This window comes from Dermacentor variabilis, chromosome 3, assembly GCF_050947875.1.
Source record: "Dermacentor variabilis isolate Ectoservices chromosome 3, ASM5094787v1, whole genome shotgun sequence".
Classification (NCBI taxonomy): domain Eukaryota; kingdom Metazoa; phylum Arthropoda; class Arachnida; order Ixodida; family Ixodidae; genus Dermacentor; species Dermacentor variabilis.
The window spans coordinates 64,903,979-64,930,569 of NC_134570.1; the positions used below are offsets into that span (position 1 = coordinate 64,903,979).

The window sequence follows — 26,591 nt, forward strand, 5'->3', positions numbered from 1 at the left end:
TTTTATAACTCTCCGAAGGAAGGACGGGGCTCTACCCATTAGGGCACTAATATCTAGCCTCACACACCAACAAAGGAAGATTTACGCGTGGAACGCCACAATCAGAACGCATCTCTTATGATGTATACGCGCCGTGTTCGTACAGTATATACAACGTCAACAGACACCTTGGTTGTTCAGTACTTGAAAGCAAATTATAAGCTTCTTCTCCGCCTCCAGAACTGCTCGTGGATAGCGACGAAGCGCGGTTGCTCGCCCGTACATAAGCACCACGTTTATGCCGCGGACGACATCAAATATCCAGCTGCCATGAAGATCTCGGTGCGCGAAGGGGGGGGGGGGGAATCGGAGTTTCTTCGGAATGCCGACCGTCGAACTCTTTCTGTGTAATTCGGTGTTTCAGGCAGTTATTGTCGAGAAAATAACACCCTGCCTCCGTCTTTCTCTCCCTCTCGTTGCACGCGCGTGTATATGTTTGTTTGTAGTGTTTACATTGCCGAACCGCGTGCCTTGCTGACACGGCATGCAGCTCGTCATGCGATAAGCACACGATTCAGGAACCTAAACGCTCGCCGTTGTCTCCATCTTTTTTCTAGGGAGCCAGGAACGCGACAAGCAGTGTGTATGCCCCATCATCGAAGTAATCCTATAGCACCCCCACCCCCTTACACACATACACTCACACACGCTTATTTCGTTCCAGTCTTCTGGCACCGGACTTCGTGCGCTATACGCCTACGTCCTGGCACGCGTTGCGCATACAGGAAGAAAGCGCGCGTCGAAGCAGGAACTGCACACAAAATATACGCCGGGCGGTTTAACACGCTTACACGCTTCCGAAGGCGTCAGCCCCACTATCTCGACAAAGAGGTCCTGTCGTGAGACCCGAAGAAGGCACGTCATGTTCTCTTCTATAGCAGCCTAATCAAACCGGATGCCCTCCACGGATGCGTCTGAAAGCGCCCGCGCAAGTACACACGGACGTTCAAAAAGCTCCGAAGCGTTCGTACGGCAAATAAATGCCATATACCCGGTTCTCGTGTACTCAATGTCATATGATGCCAAGGGAATATATAGCCGATAACATATGGTTGTGATTATCAAAATAAGAAAACGCGCCGCTCGGTTGCCCCTTCTCCTCGTTCATTAGTTTTCACGTAGTTCTAGAGTCGGTAAATCATGGGTGTTGTGTGTACCGAAGCCACTATAGGGCTGTAGGAGGCACCGTAGAGGAGCAGCACCGGATTAATTAGTCCATCTGGCTTTCTCTAATGCCCGATCGCCCCTAGGTCTCGACGCAACATTCGGAAAAAGCCTTTCCAGCCAAGTAGGTGATTATACAAAATCGTGAAAGAACGCTTCATTCCTATATGCTGGCTTATGCAGGGTGTTTCAAGTAACTTGAGCCAAATTTTAAAGATATGCAAATGCCAAGTAGCTGGACAGAACCATGCTAGGTAATGTTGTTTGCCATCGCTCGGAGATACTCAGATTATTTTTTGCATTCCGCCTAATTACATAACTAATCTTAATTAATTATTCAAGTTACCAATTATTATAATTGTATGGAAAGTGTAAATGAGAAAATTGCAGAACGAGAAAAATTCCCGACACAGCTTTTTGTTGCTCAATACGTAATACGCAAAAGTGTTTTTCCGAGCGTGAAAGAAGCCCGCGAATACACGCAACATTGCCGCGCGACGGCAATTTTGCGTGTAATGACAAATCGGACTCAAATATTCATCACTGAAGATGCCAAGAGTGAAATCAAGATATCAAGTTGTGTTATTTTGCTATTCTTTCTTATTTTTACTTCTTTTTGCTTGTTTTCTACAACGGTCCTTTTCTACCTCTACCTCCTCCTCCTCCTCCTCCTCCTCCTCCTCCTCCTCCTCCTCCTCCTCCTCCTCCTCCTCCTCGTCCTCGTCCTCCTTCATCGAAGAGTAGCATATAAGAAAATACTTCTAGGCGAGCAAATATCTATGATTTAAGATGAAGATCTCTCCATTTCTCCATCTTTACCTGTTTAAACTAAGCCCATTTAAATTGCCACGTCATACTATCAGAGCCGCGTAAATGCAATTCTGCAAGGTGTGAGCTGAGCTACTGATCGGAGAACGCAGACAACAAGCAGGTGCAAGGAAGCGCAGCACAAGTGACCACGCGAGAGCTCAGAATGCACCGGCATGAGGTTGCGAAGGAAAGAAACCAGTTTTGCGGTCGATGCAGAGGTCGCGAGGAGATCTTCGAGTGTTCGTCACAAACAGGCTGCAGCGGATGTGAATTACCCATCTCGACGGTGTTGCGTCTCGATTGCTCACCGCGGTGTTTTCCTCCTACGTCGTGTTTATTTTTCAAAAGAAAGCAGCCCCGAGACGATATCCTTTCGTCGAAAGTGCTACAGTTACTTTTATCCGAGGATTTTCATCTCTCCTTGGTCGCTTGCCTGGGCCCGTGCAAGTACAGCGTTCGCCAAAACTTGAGAAACCACTGGACGTTCCTGTGCGGAGATGTCGCTTGGAGGCGACTTTAGAGGCGCCCCTGTGAAACATTAGGAGTTCTGAAACACTACAGACTTAGGTAAACAGATCTGCTTATTTTCCTGAGCTGCCACAGAACGTATGAGTGGTGCAGAAGCGCCACCCGGGTTAGGATGGATCGAGATTACAATTTGGCGCAGCCATGTCAATGCAGTGAAATCTTCTAAAGCTGTCTTCGAATGTTCGTATATAGCTGAACGACGTCTGCCGCTATAACACGGTAGCGCCAGCGCAGCCGTTTCTGAGCGGAATAGAGGGCTTGGTGGATTACGTCACAGAAGCCGTGCAAATTAGCACTTTTCATCAACTGCTGCTGAAGATGTACGCGAGTCAGATCGAAGGGCAGAAGTTTCCACCCGGCTATATACGCTGCAACATGGCAGCAGCGATGACGTCAGCGCAATCCGTGCGTGCTATACGGCCACACCCAAACTGTCACTGAAACGAGCGCAAGTTGGTTGCGTTCGCTAACACTACGCGTTCCCACTGCACGAAAGCAATCCCGATTTCAAAAAAACAAGAGAGAGAGAGAGAGAGAGAGAGAGAGAGAGAGAGAGAGAGAGAGAGAGAGAGAGAGGGGAATATGAATAATGTTCCTACAAACGAACGCATATAATTGAAATTCGGAAAAGCACGGCGTCACTATAAGATATTCCTCCCTCACCCCTGCTTGGCTGCCCTCGCAGGCAGCCGAATAACGCAGCCCCAAATAGCGCAACTCTCTTTTTCTTTCTTTTCTGCTTTTCCCCCCCCTCGCGTACCGTACTCTGGGGGTAAGTAGTGCGTTGCAGCTTATGCGTGCACCGAGATAGCCGCTGGGGAGGCCGCATCTATATACGCACGCACGCAATAAGAGAAACAGGAACTGCCGCGCGTAAGACCCGCTATACGATGCAAGGCCGGACTTGGTCCGCGCAGCCGTCTCGTGCGTACGCGTATAAGTGCGCGCCGTCAGGAGCACGAATGCACGCAAGCCACGCTGCGAGCGCGCATATACGACGCGACAGCCCGGCGCTGAAGCGCGTATACACTTGGCTGCACACCTATGAAGCATATACGCGCGGTGAGCCGTAGTTGCGTGCAGCGCGCTCTGTGCTGTCTCGAGTTGCAGGCGGACGACTCCCGCGGTATAGCGCATGCACAGGGTGGCGTGCCGCATCCTCAGACGACTCGTAATGTTGTCTATTGAATGCACGCTATATTTAACACCGCGGAGTGCGAATATAATGAAAGCGATCACCCAGGTCCCCCCACCCACTTCCATGCATCTCTCTTGTTGAGCTACAACAACGAAGCCTCTAGAAGGAATTGGAGCGAGAAAGAGAGTCGTGTCGCGCACGATTACAGTTGATGAAGTTAACAAAGTACGTTCGGAAGTTGAGATCTTGAGCGGTTGCTGCCAGGCATGCACGCGACGTACCCGTCGGAGAGCGGTAGTTGCATTCCCTCAGATTAACTAGTGACCTCGTCAACTGTCGGTAAGCTATATATTACGAACAATACCTGCGTGCCTAATTCATGCGGACTGGGTTCAACAAACTGACATTACAAACGCAGAAGCAATTCAAGACTCCGGCGCCTTTAACTAGAGGGTGATTTGGGAGAAAATAAAAGAAATAATTAGGACGAGTGAGCAATGCTCACTGCGTGTGATATGGAACTACATTCTTGACTTCGTTCTAATGCTTTCATCGATCCCGCAGGTTACCGTCACTAGTGACCGGTAAAGTCAGACGACTGTTAGAAGTGCTTCAACGCTATCCACTCCGTGAGGGGGACACAGTTTGGTTGCTAATAGGCTACGGCTTCGATAACATTTCACTATCGGTTGGAGTAATCACCGCTCTAATTTGACGCTGTTGAAGTATGCGCAGGTATAGGGAAAGAATGAGAGGCGAAAGGTCACAGACACTCCACATGACCATTTTCCTAAGCACTGCAGGCCAAAAATAAAGCACATTATTCCAAGCGGTACAGCAGGGACCCGAATAAGCAAGGAGCCACAGTATAAAGTATCATGCAAACAAACTACCCGATATGTTCTCGCGTTTGACTTCAGGCACACAATTTTACAAGGTTTAACTTTTCTCTAAATAGCAGTTCACCAGTAAACGAGTTCCCACTCTCAGTGTGCCATTTACCATTTCTTCTACCGCTGCGCGAGTACTATACACTCCTGTCCTAACGTCGCAGTTGAAGCAAGAACGTGGGCGCTTAGCCGCAGCCGGTGCATTCTTGCAAACTACGAATGTACAGTCACCAAAATAAGCAGCGCGAAAAATCGGGCAACCTGCAGGCGCTCGTGGTGTTTCCAGTGTTCTGCCAGTGCTTGTATCGCCGACTACGCCTTCGAACAGCAGTATGTCCCTATACTGTACTACTTACTCACTGCTATACTTCGAATTCTTCCTCAACACGTTAAGAAAAAAAAAAAAGAAAAGAAGAACCAGCGTAAACTAAAACCGCGAATCGCCCGGTATTTCACGTAACAAGAGAAAGTTCACTTCTGCGAACTATGCATTGCTATTCAAATCTCTTTCGTGCAGACCTAGACCACCCGCACGGCACCCCGTTTGCAAAGTCTCTCGTGCTTTCTCGACAACGGCTTCAGGATCCAACGCGCTGCACGCAATTCGCCTCACAGCCCTCGGGCGGTGCCGGTCGGGTCTCGCTGGGCGCTGGCGCGTGTAAGTAGCACAGGTATACTACATTTGCTCGGCGAGATTATCGCGTGTGCACGTATACACAGCCGCGTGTATACGCGGCTGTATGTAGTCCGCGTACGCTACCGTCGCTCGCGGCTACGACCATGTGTAAACGACGGCCGAAAGTGGAGCACAGTCGTGACTGAGTGCGCGTTGTTTATCTGCCTCGAGCGTGAACCGAAAGGGCAAACCGGGAGCTCGCGGTCATGTGATTACGCAACATTGTTCCTTCCTATGTTTGGTCGTTCGCTTCCCCCTTTTTTTTTCAAGAGCTGAGCTATTCGTGCGGACTAATAACCGAACGGCCGTGATACACCGTCGCTTTATTTCGCGCGAGGTCACACACAGCCCGTACCACCGTCTAACGTTTTTGAGCGGAGATATTCCTGCGTCGGGTCCTGAAATATCACGCTCGCCACCCACGCGCACCCATAGAAGTTTTTGCTCACCCAATGAATTCCAATGCGTCTGGCACTTGTTTGTAGTAGTAGTAGTAGTAGTAGTAGTAGTAGTAGTAGTAGTAGTAGTAGTAGTAGTAGTAGTAGTAGCGATGGTGCTGGATGGTGATATTGAGTCGCTAATCGATATAGAGAGGACACATGCATACCCTTCTTGCATATCAGTCCAAATAGTTATCGAGTGTTAATGTCGTTGAACTTCACTGAGGGTTATTCTGGGTGAACAAAATTATCACTGTTTGACCCTAAGCCCGAAGGAGTGAAGCGATGACTATCGCAATGATGAATGCAGTATAAGGCTTGGATATCGTCCGCCCAATACCGGGGAAGGCAACGGCCCGACCAGTGACGACTGAGCGTTGTGTAAGTTCTTCGATTTACATCGGCGCGCATTCTTCCCGAATCGCTTCTGTCTTTGTAGTCTCGTCGGCGCTTTTACACGCCGACAATTATATCACGGCGCTCCTGAGAATGCTCCTGACCAAATGCAACGCGCACACAGTAAGGGGCGATTCTTTTTGCACAATCTGTACTGACCGCCTACATGACATGGGCATTTCACCTTTCTCAAAACTTCGTTTTCAAGCGCTTTCGCGAGCGTTCACGCGACCTGATGCCCACGCCTTTTATTCGTTGAGTGACAGCAGGCTCTGCTGGCGCACACACTTAGCTGTGCTATACGTTTTCTGGGAGCGAGTAATGCATGACGACCCTCAGTGAACGCAATTATAAAGGAAGAATTTTCGAAATTCGCCAAGCAGCGTGGTGCCGAGGTCAACATCTACGTTCCTTTCACCGGGGACTTTCACAACGACCGTTTCTTCACGAAACGAGCGATCCTTGTCCCGTAAAAGCCTCAGGCGGGTTCGCAGTGCAGTTTATATGCACTTTCCGCATCCAAAATCTCTCTCTGGCGCGAAGAGAGGCCAGCGGCCTACATACGTCGTAAGGCGCGACGCTGGCAATCGGCGACGCAAGCTCGCGGGTCCCAAGAAGGTTTGGCAATCAACGGCCGCTCCGCTGAAGCGAGCCCCCGTCATAAACGACAACAGACATCAGGCACACGATGATTTCCGGCTCTTGCTCCCAGGCGGAGGTTGTCCCATTTACGGCGCTGCGAGCGGGCGAGCGAGGCAGTTTTTGCTGGCGCCTGCTGATTAGCCCAGCAGGGATGGGAAAAAATAGTGTCAACACCGACACAGGGCAAATGGACGAACCTTCTAAGTGTCCAGAAAAGTTATGCAGATATAACGCCCATCTTGGAATATATGTTAAGCGAAGCTGAGTTGAAGCGGTTAATCAGACGTTATAAATTGGCCATTTCATTCGTGCACCTTCGGCCTAGTAAACTGGCACGCGCGCATGCGCACTTGCGCACCCGTGCTACGCAATGTGACCCACCCGGCAATCATATCAAACAGAATCTGGCGCTGGTACGATACAATTATACCTAAGATTGTGGTCTAATGGTCGGAGCATAGCTGTACTGGGGGACCGAGTTTCAATCTCGCCATCGGGCACATAATTATTATTATTTTAATTTTTTTTCTGTGAGTTTTTCGGCAAGATATGAGCAGCACCTACCCGTCACTGCCAGAAAAGTCCGGGAGAGGGGGAGGGGGGCAGGGTCACAAAGAAACATTCGCTTAAAAAAAAAAAAAGAGTAGAAACCATGTTAGGATGACGGTCAAATGCAAGCGGTAGCTGCCTTGTAGATATGCTGAAGGGAAATTCTGCTGTTTCGCATCGGTTTCACACCGTGTTATTCGGAATCGCGCCTAGTTTAAAGCATTGGCTCTTTGCAACGTCACCCAAGCGAAATGGCACATGCAGGGTTTTAACATACTCCGGTACTTTTGCTGTCGACAGTACTTCCGTACGAACTAAACGAAAAAACAAAACAAGAACAAGTTAGCTGCTCAACTTCATGGAATATCTTACCTTTCATTTACTGCATCTCCACAAATGCAATTATATAGAGAGCGGATGAATAAAAGCAGCAAGGAGGAGTAATAAGTCGAGCATTCCATCTCAATATTATTTTCTACTTCGATACGCACAAAAGAAAGCGTCAGATTTCAACGGAACATTGCATAATTCTATCCTGTTTCTATTGCTATTTCCCGCATTATTTATACAGGTCATTAAAGTGTCATTATATGTCTCCTACGACGGCTGGAGAAGGCAGAGGTACAGCACATAAGACGTATGGTACATTGAACCCTTTCACACCGCGCGCTCTGACTCGGTTTTCGGCGTTGCGGAGCAGCTCACGAGATTGGAGACAAGGAACACAAGATCGAGCCGAACGTTCAGCTGCTCCCAGAGTAACCGCAGGGGCCACGCCACCGGAATTCTGTTGGATCTCGATCGCGCTCCCAGATCGAAGTTGAGAGCGCCTTCGACCGCTCTGAGCTGGAGTTAGGCGCCCCGCGGAGCGAACCAGGCGAATGTTTTTCGAACGCTAGACTTCGACCAGGAGAATGCAAAGCACCCCCAACCCCCTGCAGAGCGCTTTAGAGGGCTCGAAAGCGACCTGCCGAATGTATCAAACGTTAAGTTTTCCTTCTAGAATATGTATATTTGTGTTAGAAGCCACATGGCATCAAGTAGTAAGCCTGGCAATTAACCATACTAGAATGGCACCTTCTCGCGATCTGAAAACACTTGATGCGGCTCACGGGCATTACCGTGAGAAACCAGCCGGACGACTATAGTTAAGACCAGTTTAAACGGGCACAGCAAGGTTAGCTGCAACATAGGCTCAGTTCCAGTCTCTGTGCGACAAAGGTGTAAAAAGATATCGCGGTGTTTTGTGATTACCCAGCGGTTAAATCGCAACATCGCGCACTGGAGCGACGCAGGGGTCCGGGAGTATGCATAACATCAGGCGGGAAGGGGGGGGGGGGGCAGCCATTGAGAAGGAGGACGTTGGGCGAGGGGCACTCAACCCAGCGACAACAGCAGTGACGCGCCCGCTAGAAGGGCGACACACACCACACACACCACACACACACACAAAGAGTGCATAAAGCTGATTTCGCAAAGGACCTACGGCGCGCCGTCCCCGTCTCTTGGAAACGGGGACCCCGTCGGCTTGGCCGGACGGAATGCAAGGCTAGCTACTTCTCCGCGTGTCGGTTTTCCCCTTCCTTTTGGTCCCGTACTTTGTGTCGGTAGTTGGCCGCAGTGCCAAGAACGCTCTCGGCTGACGCCTGCTCGCGTGAGTACGTGTTGGTCCTGTGGTCAGAGGCGTCTACAAGCGTTATCCAAAAGAAAAGCTCACAGGGAAAGAAATACAACTCGGCGGACAGAAGCGTATCTTTGCTTCGAGAGACATGGGCAGAAACATTTTTTTTTTTACACAGTGGTAGGACAATTTCGAAGCCACTAAATCCTGACGAAAGCCCACCGAGAGAAAAGTTTTGCCGTGCAGTTATTCGTGGGGCGAAGACACTTTAACAGAAGGCGAACTTAACCGAACTTGACCATGCCCAATGCGACATAACCTTTACTAGAGCTTACACGCCTCCTATGAATAAAGATAACAACGATCCTCCGGTGAGCTTTCATCCTGGTTAAAGGGCAACTCCGACGTATTTTTTAGCTATATTAGGATATTGTCATTTTCAAATGGCATTGACAGTCGTGCCACCTGTAGGGCGCTTCAGTCTGCTTATAAACTAATCAATACTTTGAAATAACCAATAAACGAGGTGCGTGAACGGAAACGGGTAACTGCTTCGTGTGACGTCTAGGATGAGTCGATGGCGCTAACGCCAGAAAAGCGAAGCTGACGATGTCTTCTGACGACACGGACACCTTTTCCAGGTCTTTCGAACTATACACAGCGGCGATTTCAGCGACACATTTAGCGACGATATGAGCGCCGAAGGATCGCCATTAGCATTTGACCAGTCGCCGCCGCGAGAGGCAGCTGACGAGCCCCAAGCTGTTCAAGGAATTGTGCTGTGGCAAGACAAAGAGAAGCAATGGTCATCACGTCTGTCAAAAAACGACGATCGTCGGCCGTCGTCTCGAAGAAAAAGGAGCCAGCTTCGTCGTTCCTGGGCGAAGTGACGGTGCAGACTCTGGCGTCGCAAACACATGGCGTACCAGTAAAATGTCATGCACTCGTGGGGATGAGACGAGAACACGCAGCCAATGTTTAAAATTAATGTTCAGGAAAATTAAATGACTTGCAGTCATATCGTTTGGCACAGGTAATCAGAGTGCAAAAGGGAACGTATATTCAAAAATTTATGAAAGTCAGTGGACATCGGAAAATCGCCGGAGTTGCCCCTTAAATACGGCGAAACCTTTTAACCACAATGTTCTTTTTTTCTTTCTTAATTGCCTTTTCGTTTTCCTTACCTGAAGTCCTCGTATCTTGTGTGCCCTATACTGTATGGGCGTGAAGGTGCTTACAGTATTCGTAAATGAATAATTTAAGTGTTTTTTTTAATCCTTCTTACGTAGCCTTATGACAACAAAAACATATCCTGCTACACAGAGCCCATAAAGTAACCGAGAAGCTTTCGAGCACTCCGAATGCAGTAACATTAAATATAGCGCTTTTATTTACCTCCTTATTTACCTCCTCTGCATCTGAATGAGTAAAGAACGTGTAAAATAAGCGAAATAGCAGGGACGGAGGGTGCTTAATTGCAGAAATGGCTAAATCAAATATTCAGCCATACAGTTCCTCGGCGATTATTTTTCTCACACGGGTTTCGCGAGTCGCCGAAAACAACTCATCAGAGCGAGGCCCTCGATTAACGTCTTTCCTGTGCAGTTAAAAGGTCCGAGCTGAGTGTAAAAGCAGAAGAGAAATCAATGGAAACAATTTCAGACAAAACTGAAGTTCTTTGTCAGTACGTGTACTTTCCGCTTTTTCCCTTCCCAACAACTGCACTCCTATGTCCCGGAGAATTATAACTTTGTAGGTTTTCTGCGTGCTTCCTATTTTCTAACATGACGTACCCGACAGAAGGCCTCCCCTCACGCACTCTGCGGTATGCCAAGAATAATTCTCGTTGGCGACTGATCTCCGAGAAAGCTAACGAAGTTTCCTGGGCCTTACGCTAACCGAAGTTATCTCGTGCACGCACGCACACACACACACACACACACACACACACACACACACACACACACACACACACACACACACACACACACACACACACACACACACACACACACGCACGCACGCACGCACGCACGCACACACACACACACACACTGAATGCAGACACATTTAGCAAGCAGCACGCCTCACGGTAACACGCCTGGCGCTCTGCATTTATATTTGTGTACTTGTCACGCCTTTCTGCTTTCTAAGTGCCCGTCCAACATCGTGGTCCGAGACAAGTTGTCTCACTAAGCCCCATAAGTTTTCAGCAGCAGACTGAAAACTTTTGATGCTGACAGGCCAGACCTCGAGGCATCACAGTTTAAGAGAAAACGTTGAGAGACAGGTGTCACAGCGAGTTTCAGCGCGTAAAAAAGTGTGGCTGGGGCTCATGACAGTTTAGACTCTATAGAAGCGAATGCTAGCTATACATATATGTGTGTGGTTGCAACGTACCTCTACCATTTTTACGAACCCGTCGGTAATGTTGTTTTCTTCTTATTACTTTTGTTTGGTTTCCTCGCCTTTCTTGCGTCAACCAATATCCGCTCGCGGGGTACAGCATGTAGGAAACAATTCGCAGGCTCATTACCTCTACTTCCTGCGCAAAAAAAAAAAAAACTGGTCCTCTTTCTTCTCGTTCTCTTGTTGGAAACGACGAACCGCTTCATCAAGAGACGCATATATCTTTCGTCTATTGATTAATAGCGGTAAAACAAGGAACGTCGATGGAGCCAGCGTCAGCGACGCTCGTTGTTTTGCGACGGTTAAACACTTCAAGCCTCCATCTTCCTGCGAACCTCTCGTGTTCAGATCTCCCGTCCAGTTGCGCGTTTGACAACGAGAACGACACGGCGCCCTTTTACAAGCTGCAAAGCAGCACACGCGCACGAATCATACCGTTACGAACACATCGATCCTGCCAGGAATTTAATTGCAGCCGGTACTCAACGCGAAGATGTATCGGCCTACACGAAACATCACAAGCATCGAGGCGCCGTATATGTAATAACCGCTCGCATGTACTGGCGAAGCTGGCTTCTTGGCAACAACTTGATCGTCTTCGATATGCACGCTATAGCATAACCTCGAGCGACCTTTCTTGGCATCGCGCGCTCATCTTTATTTGTAACTCGGGGGGGGGGGGGGGGGGGGCTCTCGCCAGCGATTTTTGTTTCTCGAATTCCACGCGTTCTTATAACCGCGGCGACGACGAGCGCACGCGATATAGACGTGACCTTTAAAGAACTGCACGACTACTCTGTACGCACACCGTTGTGCCTAACCGTACTCACCGTGACCGCACTGCAGGCGCGCTAATACGCACCCCTGACACGCTCCCAGAGCCTTCCAAATGCTGCACCAAACCGGTGTGATGAAACGCGACAAAGCGTTCCACGGCGAAGGTTCTCGCGCTGCCGCAAGTAGCCGGTCAACCTTGGCTCCGATCGTCTCTCTCAGCGAGATGAAAGCGACCTCTTAGCACGCGCGCGCGCTAGCGGCAAAGCAAACGAAGAAAACGGCATCCGCGCTGTTATTGCTGGACCGCCGAAAGCCCGAGCGGCCACGGCAGCATTAGCGGCTGCCGCCGCTTCTGTTGTTGTTGCTGCTGCTGCTGCTGCTGCTGCTGTACGGGCGGGAAAACGAATGTGGCGCGCGCCGTGTGTGACTGCGATTCTTTCTACGCCGCACCTTTTGCTCGGTGTGGCTGAGAAAGAGGCAGAGACAATTTGCTTTCGACTTTGGCTATTAGCCACGAAGCAATTGGAACTGCGAAGGCCGCGCAGCGTTAGATTTGAAGAACGAATGGTCGGCGCGAGAAATGTGTTGCATGCGCGTGAAGGACGGTGTGTACACCGTGTGTCCAAGCTTACGCTACCCAAGCTGTTTAAAGAAGAAAGAAATTATAATAAAAGCTCAGTGCGAGATATGAGCATAAGACCGAAGTTCCTAAGTAGTCATAAGTCTGAATACCGAAGCCCGTCGATTTTGTAACCGTATCTTGCACCGTATATCTTAAACACCTCTTTCTTCTTCAAACAGCGTGGCTAAAGTTAGCAGGGACATCATGTATACACACGGTATATAATGCGAAAGCCCTTAAAGGCATAAAAGTAAGTCGCTCCATTTTGCGTATTGCGAACGATGCATCAAGTTTAAAAAGGCCGCTTTCATCTACAAGTGTATCGAAGACGCTATATATATATATATATATATATATATATATATATATATATGAGATCTCGCGTTGTTTCAAATGGCAATGAATCATTTCGAATCCTACACACTCTGATGCCCTTATTGGCAACATGTTTCACCTGAGTGACTTTTAATAGTCCCGTGCATCCTCGAACGCTCGCTCTCTCCCTCTATTCCCCCTTTCCATTACCACATGTGCAAGGTAGAAAACCAGAATCTCGTCTGGTTGATCCCGGTGACTATACTCTGCTCACTTTCTTTCCTTGTCAGGATCGCGCACTGCCTTTTCTAGAAGGTTCGGCAATGCTTCGAGTCCAGCTAACACCAAACGCTACATGCCTCAGTGAACGCGCAGATGGTAAGTCCCAAGCTAGCTATACGGCGAGGGGCTTCCAAAGTGCTTGCTTGGAAGGGCTGCAGACAACAGGCCAAATGTAAACAATGGATACGTCATTTTCCTTCGAACGACAACAACGCTCTTGGTTTCGCCAGACAAGACGCTTCGGACATTGAAACGTGCACACACACTGCCCCTATAGCAGCCTACACGCATACCCACGCGTCAACGATCCTCAATCTCAAGGGAGCGGCCGTCAGCTGAAGTCCCGGCACGCTTATTGACCGGCATCCGCGGAGAGCTTAAATAACGAGCCCGCGCTATGCAAGCTATCCAACGCATCCAACGCTTTCGACGCGGTGCTGTCTGTGGGAGTCGTTCTCGGTGGTGCGCCAACAAGGTCTAGGTCGAGGACCCCTTCGTCTCGCGTCTCAGAACGACGCTACGTAGACGAGGACTCGTAGAAAGGAAAAAAAGAAAGGAAAAAGTGCAAAGCCATCGCCAACGCTGCGAGCAAAATTAAAAGAGCCTCGCTCGTCCGTGGGAAGCATAGATGGCGATACGAGACAAAGATGCCGCCGACGCCAAGAGCGGGTTTTGGCGGAGGCGGCGCGAAGGCAAGAATCGTCGGAGTCATTACCGGACGCCATGCGTCCGCCGATTCGACGCGGTGATTCGTCTTAACTGCCCGGCGAGCGAAAGTGTAATGCCGGACATTCGCTCAGTGAGTCGAACGTGAGCGGAATGGATTCGCAGTTGTGTACGCGAAGAAGGAACATTCCGTTTGGCACAAAATACCCTGAACCATCTCCCACGGCGACGCTGCTTCACGACGCGAGTTGCTAATCCCAGCAGAAATCTATAATCTCAACGTGCCTGACGAACAGAGAGGAGAGAGGAAATGACAGTGAGAGTGTTAATTCGGGTGACTTTCGGCCACCTGAGACTCACTGAGGTGCTCCTACATCTAAATACAGAGTAGCCCAGGTCTTCTATGCCCGTATTCACAAAGATGTTCGTTTGTAAGTGATATATGCCACTGGCCGGCTATATTCGCTAACAATATGTCCAGCAGCGAGGAGCACAGAACCACAGTGCGCTGGCTGCCCGCTGCTGGCTGACGTAAACAGAACGTCGCATCGAGGGGGGCGCGGATTGGGCTCGCACGCCACCACGCACGCACGCACGCAGGCGCGTGCGTGCGTGCGTGTGTGTGTGCGCGCGCGCGCGCGCGCCGCGTGTGTGTGTGTGTGTGTGTGTGTGTGTGTGTGTGTGTGTGTGTGTGTGTGTGTGTGTGTGTGTGTGTGTGTGTGTGTGTGTGTGTGTGTGTGTGTGTGTGTGTGTGTGTGCGTGTGACTAACAAACGGGCTTATAGGTATAAGCACTGTATACTGACCGACACGCCAGTAAACGCACTTCTGTCCTGCGGAACAAAGAAATAAAGGGCAAATTCTTGCATAAGACCTAAATACATGCAGTGTCTATTTAGTTGATTTTCTTTGATTTAGCCATTTGGTATGGGCTCGGTATGTGCCATTGTGACACAAGAGGCACAGAATCGTTCTTCTCCGTGCATGCAACTGTCATCACCGTTCCTCCCTCGACAAACCTAATACGTTGCCTCCGTCCTCGGGACGTCGCTGTGTAGACGTCTGACATTGTGCGCCCGCCTGATATGGCGCTTGCAGTTCGGCACAGCGTGTGAGCGGTGTAGTGCATAAACATGAAACGCGTCCATGTTACAGAAGAAAGTTGGGCTATATAACATATAGCCCAACTTTCCGGAGTACGCACCAACTATATTATAGTTGGTGCGTACTCCGGAATTCGGACATTTTTAACGAGCGTTTGAAAGACGCAAGACAAGAACGCCAAGCGCACAGGACAGGACGCGACAGTTGATGTCCGCCATGTCCTGCGTGCTTCTCATTTTCGTCACAGGCATTTTTGGCACTCCACAGGTCTCAATTCTGGAATACAAATTGCATCAGATTAAAGTTCTCACTTTTTTTTTTTCTGGTGGATGAACGCAAACACTGCGCAAATATTGCAATTGACTCTCTTCTACAAAATACGTCTCCACGATGTGTATCTAGGAGTTTACGAGTGAATAAGTGACACGTACCACTCCTTTTCCGAGCGATGAAAAGAAATCGAAAGATGGGATAGCCCCCACTCCGCGGCATTAATAAACACTTCCGTATATCAGTTCATTAGGCTTGGTCGTAGGCTAGCGAACAGCACCATTCCCTACTGCCAGTTTAAACAAAAGATCTTAATCAAGTAAAGTAGCTTTCGTTGTCACCGCCCGCTCTCTGCCGGACCCGGAATCCTTATTTCTTTCTTAACGCGCTGCGCCTTTTAACAAAGCCGTTCGGTGAGATAAGTACATTACGTGAAACCAACCTGCTTCTCATCACGACTAAAAACGTGTTATTACTAAAAGTGTTCTAAACAGAGCCTTTGAAACGTACATTATAGGGGGAGAAGGAGAAAAAAGAAAACGAAAGATCGTGAGATATTAAAGACGACGTCTTAAACGCCAGAACGACAGACACACGTGTACATCTGAACAAACGCGCGCATCTGAACGTTTCGCAACACAGTCAGACCCATCGACAGCTACTTTCACAATTACTCGCGCGCGGTATCTCGCGTGGAATTTCCGATAGCAAAACTTGCCTCTTTCAGGCGGATAACTTACTTCCCCTGCGTAAAGTTATCCTTGCACAAAGTTATCCTTACGTAAAGTACGGATTCCCGCACAACTCGCTGAATTGAGCCGTACTCACCATGAACAACATATATTCAGTGTCCGCTCAATTATATCTTCGGGTCGAACAGCGAAAATTGTAGAGTATTCACTATGGAAAGAGGGCTTGCACAGAAACTGATAGACGCTCACTGCACGTTTTCCGCGGCTTATGGATCTTCAAGACACACCACAAGCAGTCGAAGTCAGTGTTTCTGCCGTGACTGTATAACCGACCGCTCCATGCGACTGTCGCTTATATATGCGTGCTTACAAGACGCAAACGCCACGAGGTTCCTTGACAGAGTTTGCTGCTCTACGACGAAAGAACATTTGTGCAGTTATATACAGGTCTCGATCAACGGAACTCGAGCCCGAGTGAAACAATAACGGCTCATCCTTTCTGGATGGCTCCTCTAGAAATTCCTACACGTCAGGTCTCGCGACAACCCGACTTCGACATCGAGAACATGAGCGCACTTGACACGGTCATCGCACGTTCTTCACAGTATGCCGACGTCACAAGCGCGCTCCCAGTCTCCTTAACATAATTTGTTCTTTTCGCGAGCCCTTTCAATCGCGAGACGCGGCAGCGACGATTTTTTGCCGACGACTTGCCGAGGGTTGATGCAAGAAACAATGTTTCGCCGCAGAGTGTAGTAACAACATCACATGTGACATTTCACTTGTCCATTCGCGTTGAAGCGGCGACGTTTCCTTCGTTAACAGAAAGAAACGCTTTTATTTATTTATTTATCTATTTATTTATTTATTTATTTAGTGATCCGCGCCGCTTCAGATTGATTGATTGAGTTTAGTGAGTTTTATTCAATCTAATGAATATATTGTTGCGCTAACAGGAAAATAAAGAGTTAGGAAGAAAAGCGGGAAATGATAGGTCGACCACTGAACTTCAACTCTTTTTATTCTTACAGCAGACCAGAGAGAATCAACAAACGCGCATGCGTACATCAGCGCCGTCTAGAGCGATTACAGTGACGTTTTTAACATCTGGATCTCGTTGTCAAACAGAAAAGCAGACCTATCACTAATGCGACTCGCGCCTCTCTCTTTTATGCGATATGCCTCCAAATGTTACCTCGCTAACGTGTCACCACTCCTCCCAATTATCTTAATATCACGCAGTATAGTGGCTGGCATCTGCCTGCCAAGCAAACCATGCAATGCGCAGGTAAATGCGCATTGCCTTTGTTCGTGATAGACAATCCGTGGTTCCCGTGCCTGGTCATTGACACACAACCCCGTTCGGCCCACGTAGCACTTCCCAAATTGCAGCGGTACCTCGTACATAACGCCCGTCACACATTTCACGCATACGGTCTGGTGTGGTTTCTTTTCTGGGATCCTGGCATTTATTTTCCTGTTAGCGCAACGGTGCATTCATCATACCTCATGTCAACGCGCCCAGCAACAAGTTCTACTTATTCAAGCTCTCGTGAGTCGGAGCCAATATTCTGCGAAGTTTAGCGGAGGATGCCTTGCTCAGGCGTGCGTCATTTGCGGCCCCCCAATGTTTGTCCTCCTCCTCCTACAAACTACTTTTTTTAATGCTTCGTCCCCTCGCACTTCTTTCGAGACCACAGACTTTCGTGTATCGCCTCCTCCGCAACCGCGCCTATAGGCTATACCCACATGCAGGGCGAAGGCGAATAAACTATGCTCCTAGCATGCATGCATCGGAAGCCCTATAAATGACAGACACGGGCGCGCAGCAACAGGCAGGCCTGCGCTTCCGTTCCAGAGAATCGTGCCTTGGTGCAGCTGCGCGGTCGGTGGGTCGCGTTCTTTTGTGACGGTACGAAGACTACGTACGCACGTACAGCGCGCATATTATTCACAACGGAAGAGCGCGTGTTCTAGTGTCAGGCCAGCGCGCCTTAAGCGCGTCGACACGGTGAATGCCACGCTGGGAGCTCCAGCCGGCGCCGACGCATGGCGGCGAATGCCGCCGTGGCGTCGGTCAGTGCGTGACCTTCGAGATCAACACCGGCACCTCGGAGGCCACGGTTAAAAAAAAAAAAAAGAGCACACAGTTTGCCACAAGAGTTACTTAAAGCTAGGGAACTAAAAAACTAAGCCAAAACTGTGGCGTTTTACGTGCCGAAGCCACGATCTGATTTATGAGGCACGCCGTAGTGGGGAACTTCGAATTAAATTTGACCACCTTGTAGGGGTTCTTTAACGTGCACCTAAATCTAAGTACGCGAACGTTTCTTTGCGTTTCTCCCTCGTTGAAAGCGCGGCCGCCACGGTCGGGAATCGCACCCTCGACCTCGCGAGCTCAGCAAGCGCGACGCCATAGCCACTGGGCTAGAGCGGCAGGGAACTCTATGTAGAGAGTCCATGGAAGCTGCAAATATGCCAGTTCGGCCAGTATATATGGGACTGACGGACAGTACGTTGACTTGCCTAAACTTCGTTCTTCTTCTGGCTTTGAAACGGCCTTTGCAGATCGATCCTTTTCACCAAAATATTACGTTACAAATGTAGCAATTCGCAAACATTGTGCGCGTGGGAAGTGAAGATACGTACTGCCGTCACAAGTTTAGAAGAACTTTCAATCTAAACCAAGATAAAAGCGTCATAAGTAACCCCACGAGCACCAAGATTAGGCAAATGCACCGTTTTCGTGGCATATACGAACCATCGTCGCGGTATAGAGTTCCCTCGAGAGTTCCCTCTATAATATAGTTTCTTGCTTATTTTAGAAAATTTATGGCCAACCCCACAATCACGTCTGAAACTATACAAGCACCAAGATTAGGCAAATGCATCGTTTTCATGGCATAGAGGAACCATCGTCGCGGTGTAGAGTTCCCTCGAGAGTTACCTCTATAAAATATTTTCTTGCTTATTTTAGAAAATTTATGGACAACCCCACAATCACGTCTGAAGCTATACTAGCACCAAGATTAGGCAAATGCATCGTTTTCATGGCATAGAGGAACCGTCGTCGCGGTATAGAGTTCCCTCGAGAGTTCCCTCTATAAGATATTTTAATTTTTCACGAAAATGTACGGCCCTGCAGGCATTCAGGCAGGCGCCATGGCGTCGGTCAACTCGCAGCGCCACGAGCTCTTCTGGGCCACCGGCAAGCTCGTACGTCAAGGGTCGCGCCGACCGCGCCGAGCTGCATGGATGCGTGGTCGTGCACTTTGCGCGCCGCTCTCACGTTTTACTCGCTTTGCTTATCTTTTATACGCGGAAACGAGCGAACCAGGCGGCCACGGTTGGCTTGTGCGCGCGCTTGGGCCGCGCAGCATGTCGGACATCACGTGGTCACGCGAACTTTGCGTCGCGTATACAGCGCACCCACGGTGTGTGTGTGTGTGTGTGAGAGAGAGAGAGAGAGAGAGAGAGAGAGAGAGAGAGAGAGAGAGAGAGAAGGAAATAGAGATGCCTTAGGCAAAAAGTGGACAACTCTGCGGAAGAGCGCGCCGCTGTCTTTCCACCACACCGTGAGAACGTCGAAGACGTGCAAGGTCGCTGACATTGAGAGAGAGAACGAGATAGGAGAGAGGAGGGTGACAGGGAATTATTATTGCCGAGCTCGACATTTCGCATGTTGTGACTATATATACACCCAACCTTGTGCTTGTCCTAAATCTGCGAATCGAAGTTCGCCAAACCAATTATTCGCGGTGTGTTCGCACGATCACAACAGTTAAGCCGTTGATTTTATCTTTGAACTTGCGATAGATATAGTATACCTTCTGACAAGCGGACGCCGAACATGGCGGTGCACCTTTAGGTCTGTGCCCTTTTTGACCTTAAAACATTGGCACATGAGATGGTATAGCGAACGTCGCTCTTCCATATATCTGGCATTTGGTATTCATTCTCGTTGTCTTGTTCGGATTTTCCCTCAAAGGGCACCGACCAAATCATATCGTGCGTCCAACGCGTTAGCTAGGCTGTTTCAAAGAAAAAAAAAAGTTGAAAAGACAAGGTGCAAGATACAATAATAAGACCTACGGTTATCGGCTAATTAGTCGGTTGTTTCGACTAATTACGCTCACCAAGTGGGTAATTGCAACAGGTCATTGCAATACTTGCAGCACAATGCATGCGTCATCCTCGACACGGTGTTCAGCCGCCGTGGTTGCTCAGTGGCTATGGTGTTGGACTGCTGAGCACGAGGTCGCGGGATCGAATCCCGGCCATGGCGGCCGCATTTCGATGGAGGCGAAATGCGAAAACACCCGTGTACTTAGATTTAGGTGCACGTTAAAGAACCCCAGGTGGTCAAAATTTCCGGAGTCCTCCACTACGGTGTGCCTCATAATCAGAAAGTGGTTTCGGCACGTAAAACCCCATAATTTTTTTTTCGACACAGTGAGTCGCGGATGTGCGTAACTAGGCCACTCAATCAATAATTTGTTCGTTGTATGAGTGCACATCATCTGACAAGTCCCACTGTAAGGAGTTTCTGCAGTAATGTCCTCCTTCTTTCTTTCTTTTTCTTTCTTTCTCTTTTTTTATCTCTCTCTCTCTCTCTCTCTCTCTCTCTCTCTCTCTCTCTCTCCTGGCAGCCAGTATGAACAAGGAACTTTTACGCGTGCCGAAAAATCTCTATCAAACTTTATTGTCATTTGCTTTGTTGAGTACACGCATAATATTGAGAATACTTATTACGCGTTTCCCTTAAAAAAAAAAAAAAAAAGATCGACCCTCATCGCAACGTCGGGATCGACACTTTTGAATAGTCAGCCACTAAAAACACGACTGGCCTCTATTTTTTTTTTTTCTAACGATGATCCAAAGTGAGGTTTAATATCTAGCTTTCACATGGCAGTTTCAAATGTGAGAGGCTAGCTATATGCTTCGAATATTACGCGGCAGTCACCCCTTGGTGACATCCGTGTACAACGGACCAGTTCTCTGCTAACGTAGATCAGCTTAGAACGCAAGAATGATATATACATCTACTTATTTCACCAATTCTGCATTCATCGTTACCTAATTGAAACAGACGCAAAAGCGCGCTCGCGCTACCAGTTTCGAGCAAGAGAGCATATAAACGTTACAGCAAAAAACGAGGCCGCCGTGGGCGGGGAATCGAACCCAAGACTGCGAAAGCGTGCCATGAACGAAACGTACCTCGTATTCTCTTTATTTTTTTCCCCTACGCGTCGAATTGGGACAGAATTGTATATAGCATTTTCGGCCACTGTAACGATGAGCTAAAGTGCAAGCAAAGCGAAATGCGGACGGCCGGCCAATCCGTTGTGGGGAGGAAGAAGTCGAAGCCGTCACCGATGGGGAAAAAAAAAAATTACCGACGATTACGTTACTTCCTAATGCGAAATTTGAGCGCAGCAAATAAGCTGTTTCACCTTTTCGATAGATTGAGGCAAAGAAATCGAGCAACACATGTATGCGCTATCACAGAATTTTTTTTTATTTTTCACACGTATTCCTTTAACAAAGACTCCACTAGGTAAGCTTCTGCTTCGGCGGCACGCACCTCTGGATTCTGACGGCGACGGCGCTGGGCCTCTGCTCTGGCAGCTCGTTTAGCAGCAGCAGCAGCAGCAGCAGACGGAGGACTTCCATCGGTCGTCTCGCTCATGGCTCAGAAAGAACTGGCAGATAATTTCGCAGTGGCGAACGGCAGCGGCAATTTCGGCTCGGGCGGTGCACATATACAGATCCGCCGCCACCGATCTGGCTCTCTGATTGCCACCGCACAGGGCGAACGGCAGCGGCAATTTCGGCTCGGGCGGTGCACATATACAGATCCGCCGCCACCGATCTGGCTCTCTGATTGTCACCGCACAGGGGTTGCATTGGAGGAGGAGCGAAGAAAGGAATTAAGTTCGAGCCGGCGCTTTGACAACCGGAGACTCGCAGGAAGAGGGGGGAGGGGGGCGGCGTGTACACCCAGCGGCAAACGATGGGGGCAGAAGCGCGCGCAGCAAGCGGACAACACGATAAAGGGAGGAGGGAAGAGATAGCAGCGACTGACTGATGCCGCTGACGCCGATAGTGAGTCAACCCCAGCTGCGGAGTTGGTTTCAGGGACAACGCCGCCGATGCCGACACAAACAATATGATACCCTCGCTTCCGCCGCGCTAAGAACCAGGTCTAGCCGTGGGAAGGTGGTCACGTATTCGTCGACGTGCCGGGGCCTACGTGAAATAACCGGCGCGTCGGCAACTGAAGAGCACCCTATCCGCCACACAAGAACAGGGGGGGGGGACCCTTTCCTCCTCTTTCTGCATGGCGGCGACGGTGTTCTATGCAGTCACGTTATCTTGACTCTCTAGCGGCGTCAGCGGCATCCAGCGGTATCAGTCGGTCGCTGCTAGCGCTGGGGGGATGAAAGGGGGGCGGAGCTGGTTACGAGGCCGACGACAACGCCGACGACGACGCGAAACCCAGGAACGGACGCCAAAGAGCTGCGCTCTAAAACGGTACGACGTGTGCGCCAAATCCCGATCCACGGACTGCTTAATGCGCTAAGTGTTAACCTATCTGAAAACGAATGAACAATCCATACTTACGTTAGAGCTTGCAGCGTGTAGGTACCAACTCGCGCGGTGTAAGGCAGTCTGCAAGTTATCTGTATGAACGCGCCGTGTCTTTCTCCCGTCACATACACGGAGCCGTGTTGTGAAACTCAGCGGGAATCCGAAACGCGATGCCGGCTCTTGACCTTTGTTTCTGGCTCCGCGATGTTTATGCGTCTGCCCCCGAGCGGCAAGACGCAGCTGGAACGCAGCTTAGTGCAGCTATCGGTCGAGCCACCGGTTGTGAGCTTGTACGGGCATACGAAGGAAGGCATCTCTATGCAGAGAGCACAAGGACAATTAAGGATAAGAGGGAGGAGAACGTGACGATGACGACGAGGAGGAGGAGGAGGAGGAGGAGGAGGAGGAGGAGGAGGAGGAGGAACGTCAGGTGATGAAGATGGAGACGACACGCCAGAATAAGACGGTGATGATGACGATGATGTTGACTGTTGTGATGGATTATATAGACGATGAATAACGACGAAGGAAACGCAAATGCGGAGAATTCCGCAGGCACTGATGTGCGCTTAGTACATCAGCATTTCTGCGAATACGTCCCACGATTTCTGAAATTTTATAAAACAAACAGACAGGTAGACACAGAAGCAAACACAAAAGTTTGGTGTATTGGGCATGGCGCCAGTGTAGTTCTCGCATACAATGTTAATAAAGCTACAACAGATACCGTGCAAAAAAAGGAAGGCAACGAGGAAGTGTATATAGTATAGCTAAGAACATTTCCCTCTACGAACCTCTGGACTCAGGTTTGAATTCAGTGTGTGCGCTACGATAGACAATTTCTTTCTTACTTTGCTTGCGATTCTTTTTTCTTCTAACTGAAAGCAAGTCACTTCAGTTATACACCTACAGCAGCGCAGAAAACCCAGTACAGTCTATCTCAAGGAGATGTTGCTGTCACGAAGAAAAAAAGTGGCAGTTTCGCCCGAAAGGCGAAGCACCGATTGCGATAGCAAATTAGTAGAAAGCTATACGAAGTAAGGACAGTAGCTTTATCGGCCGTTGTTGCGTACTCCAGGGTAGCGTACCGTACTGCTGCCGAGAAGTAGCGGCGCCTGCCTAACGAAGCTCGACCGACATTACTTATTAGGTAGCGTGGCGTCGTCGGCGGGCTGCAGGCATCCGGTAGATCATGGTGACCAAGCAGGGGCGAGACGATTTGCTAGTGCGAAACTTGCACGGTTTATTCAAAGGTAGTTGAAAGAAAATAAGGAAAGCATGAAGTATGAAGTCTCAAGTAAGAAGTATATCAAAAGTACATTTCGGAGCCCCTTAAATAGGCTCTCTACAAGCGTGGGCGGGATCTTGCTTCCGTCGAAGGACACGTGACAGGCACGGAGAGAAGGCCCCTCCTCCTGCAATACCAAGCACGGGTAGGAGAGGTCGATCCTCTCATCGACGAATCCGGGGAGAAGGTCGGGTGAATGACCTCTCCGGCGTCGTGGGGTCCGGCCAAGAGAAGGTGGGGCGGATGATGTAAGCACACACGATGCCACGACCATGAGAGGAGTGGAAAAGGTCCCCGTGGGCTCCGGCTCAGAGGGTAGGGCGAATGACCTCTCCGGCGCTCGTGGGCTCCGGCTCCGGGCAAGAATGCGGCTAGAGTGTCCACATAATAGTTATTGCAATGAAAAAAAAAACAGAAAAGGAGAAGAGGTGACTGAAGGGTGAACAATGACAGAAGAATGACATATCACCGCTTGGAGCAAGGACCTCGCAACGGGAAAACGCATCCCACCGTCGCCGCGCGCTTCTCTTGGGCGCGCCGGGTTTCGGGCGAGCTTCCGAAGCCGCGCATTGTCGCAGCCGCCCGCCTCTATACACCTGTGGACTGAGCCCGTATGCCCGTGCGTGCGTCCGCAGTGTCTGTATAGGCAACGGGAACGCCGTCGACTCCGCGCGCGCGCGTGTGTGTGTGTGTGTGTGTGTGTTTGTGTGTCTGTGTGTGTGTGTGTGTGTCTGTGTGTGTGTGTGCGTGTGTGTGTGTGTGTGTGTGTGTGTGTGTGTGTGTGTGTGTGTGTGTGTGTGTGTGTGTGTGTGTGTGTGTGTGTGTGTGTGTGTGTGTGTCGCGCAATTGTCAGCGGCCGCCAGGCGCTTCCTGAGGCCCGTACGTATGCACCATGGTTGCGCGCAGTACGTGTACGCAACGAATAGCCACGCAGAAGCCAACGGGGCCACGAAAACAAAGTGGCGCGGTGGAACATCCTCTGACAGCGTGCGGGGTGTGCGCGGACGGACGGTCGGGTTCGCTCGCTCGCGTGCGACTGCGCAGTGGACGACGAGTAGTATAGTAGTGCATAGCGCTACTCCTTTCTGCGTAGGTTTGCTACTGCACCGCCGGGCGCTCTTTGACGCGCGAAAGCCATGCGGCCCACATTTGGCTTTTCTCAAGCCATACCGTAATATCGCGCGCAAAATGCGCTTTGTTGTTGTCGTCGTTGCTGTAGAGCAGCGGTATGGTATCCGTTTTTATTAGGTTGTGAAAAAAAAAATGGCAAGGTAGAGCTCCTTAAGGCCGGCAAACTCAAAATCCGAAACACTCAGGAAAGAAAAATAAAAGCGACTTGTCATCATCGTAACTGTTATTATTATCAGTGTTTTTGTTGTTGTATGTGTTAAGCGACGCCTGTTGAGGTGGATAAGGAACTAAGGTGAGGCCTAAAAGGGAAAAAAAATGCTCCAGCAGACGTAGCGACAAGCACTGAGGGTAAGTCAACCAATTTTCCTGGCGCCGGTCGCAGTTGTTATCGTGTTTATTATCATCTTTCCTTGACTAAACAAATCCGAAAACTGTTTGATTCCCCGCCAACCATTCAATCCACGCTCCGTGGCTTTCGAGTAGCCTCGCGCCGTCTTCGTAGTCAACCGTCGCACTCATGTCGTTATTATCGTGCGCTACCGGAACCGCCGGCTACCGCTGTTTTGGGCAAGACTCGAGGCTTTTCTACACGACTGCGGCCCCCTACAATTCTCATTCGCCCGGATTATGGCACGCCAAATTTGCGTCTCCATGTTCCAGCACAATATATGTTTGGGGTTCAAGCAGTCTTGGTCTCAGACCAAGTATTCGGGCTCGTATCATACGCGACACATTGCGGTACCTCTGCTCCCTGCCAGAACGTGTTTCCTTTTGTGCTTGTCCTCGGCGCCTCCCTGTGGTCTTCTGAAACACAGAAACCGTGCGGCACACGCCCGTCTCTCTCTCTCTCTCTCTCTCTATGCTCCTCCTCCTCCCAGCTTGACCATCGTGGCAACTGGCGCCCGGCGCTGGAAGCCGGATGTCCGCGTTTTAGGGCTGGAGGCCATCGAGGGTGTGTGCTGGGGCCATTTTCTGTGCGCTACTGCCGGTTGTCGCACTCCCCCCCCCCCCCCCCCTTATGTTACGCCACTTCTGACCCGCGTTTTTTTTTTCCTTTTTTTCCCTTGCTGATGCTTGGGGCACGAATGATAAAATAACGACAGAGAAAGAAGACAGAAGGTAAGCACCCGTTTAAGTTAAGGCATTCGCTTCACACTGTGGGGCCAGTTCGCCTCGTGGGTATATGAGCCACGTTTTGAGGCAACATGTGAACTGATATTGACTATGCTTCAACTTTAGTTTTATTTACTTCATTTCTGTTTTGACGAATGGCCATTAGTTGTCATGCAGACTTGAGACATCACTAACTTCTCTAGTAGCTGCTGTGCTATATGTGATCGATCTTTATTAAAATTTTATTTTACCAGTCATTGTTAGCAAAACTCTCATTGATAACACACACACACACACACACACGAAACAAACATTATCAACAACAAACAAACAAGCGAGCAGACATTTTGAATCAGGGGTTGAAAAGAGGTTAGGCTTGCTGTTAACCCACAGGGCAGGGAGCAACTCGCCTTGTTATCTCACTGGTGAAGTATTTTAT

At 49.6% G+C, this 26,591-nt stretch overlaps 1 protein-coding gene across 6 annotated transcripts in view; it reads right to left on the reverse strand.

Annotated features, from left to right (window-relative positions):
* LOC142575768 (death-associated protein kinase 1-like) overlaps nucleotides 1-26,591 on the reverse strand; it is a 202,527-nt gene that overhangs the window by 102,586 nt on the left and 73,350 nt on the right. The window contains exon 1 of one of the 6 annotated variants that reach the window (XM_075685395.1): nucleotides 16,166-16,429. The exons of 4 other annotated variants lie outside the window; for them this stretch is intronic. In XM_075685395.1, the coding sequence (XP_075541510.1) occupies nucleotides 16,166-16,177 (12 nt within the window). In that variant the 5' untranslated portion in view covers nucleotides 16,178-16,429. Of the gene's footprint in view, nucleotides 1-12,132; nucleotides 12,237-16,165; nucleotides 16,430-26,591 lie in introns of those variants that run through there. One more of the 6 variants, XM_075685396.1, reaches the window with a different exon arrangement.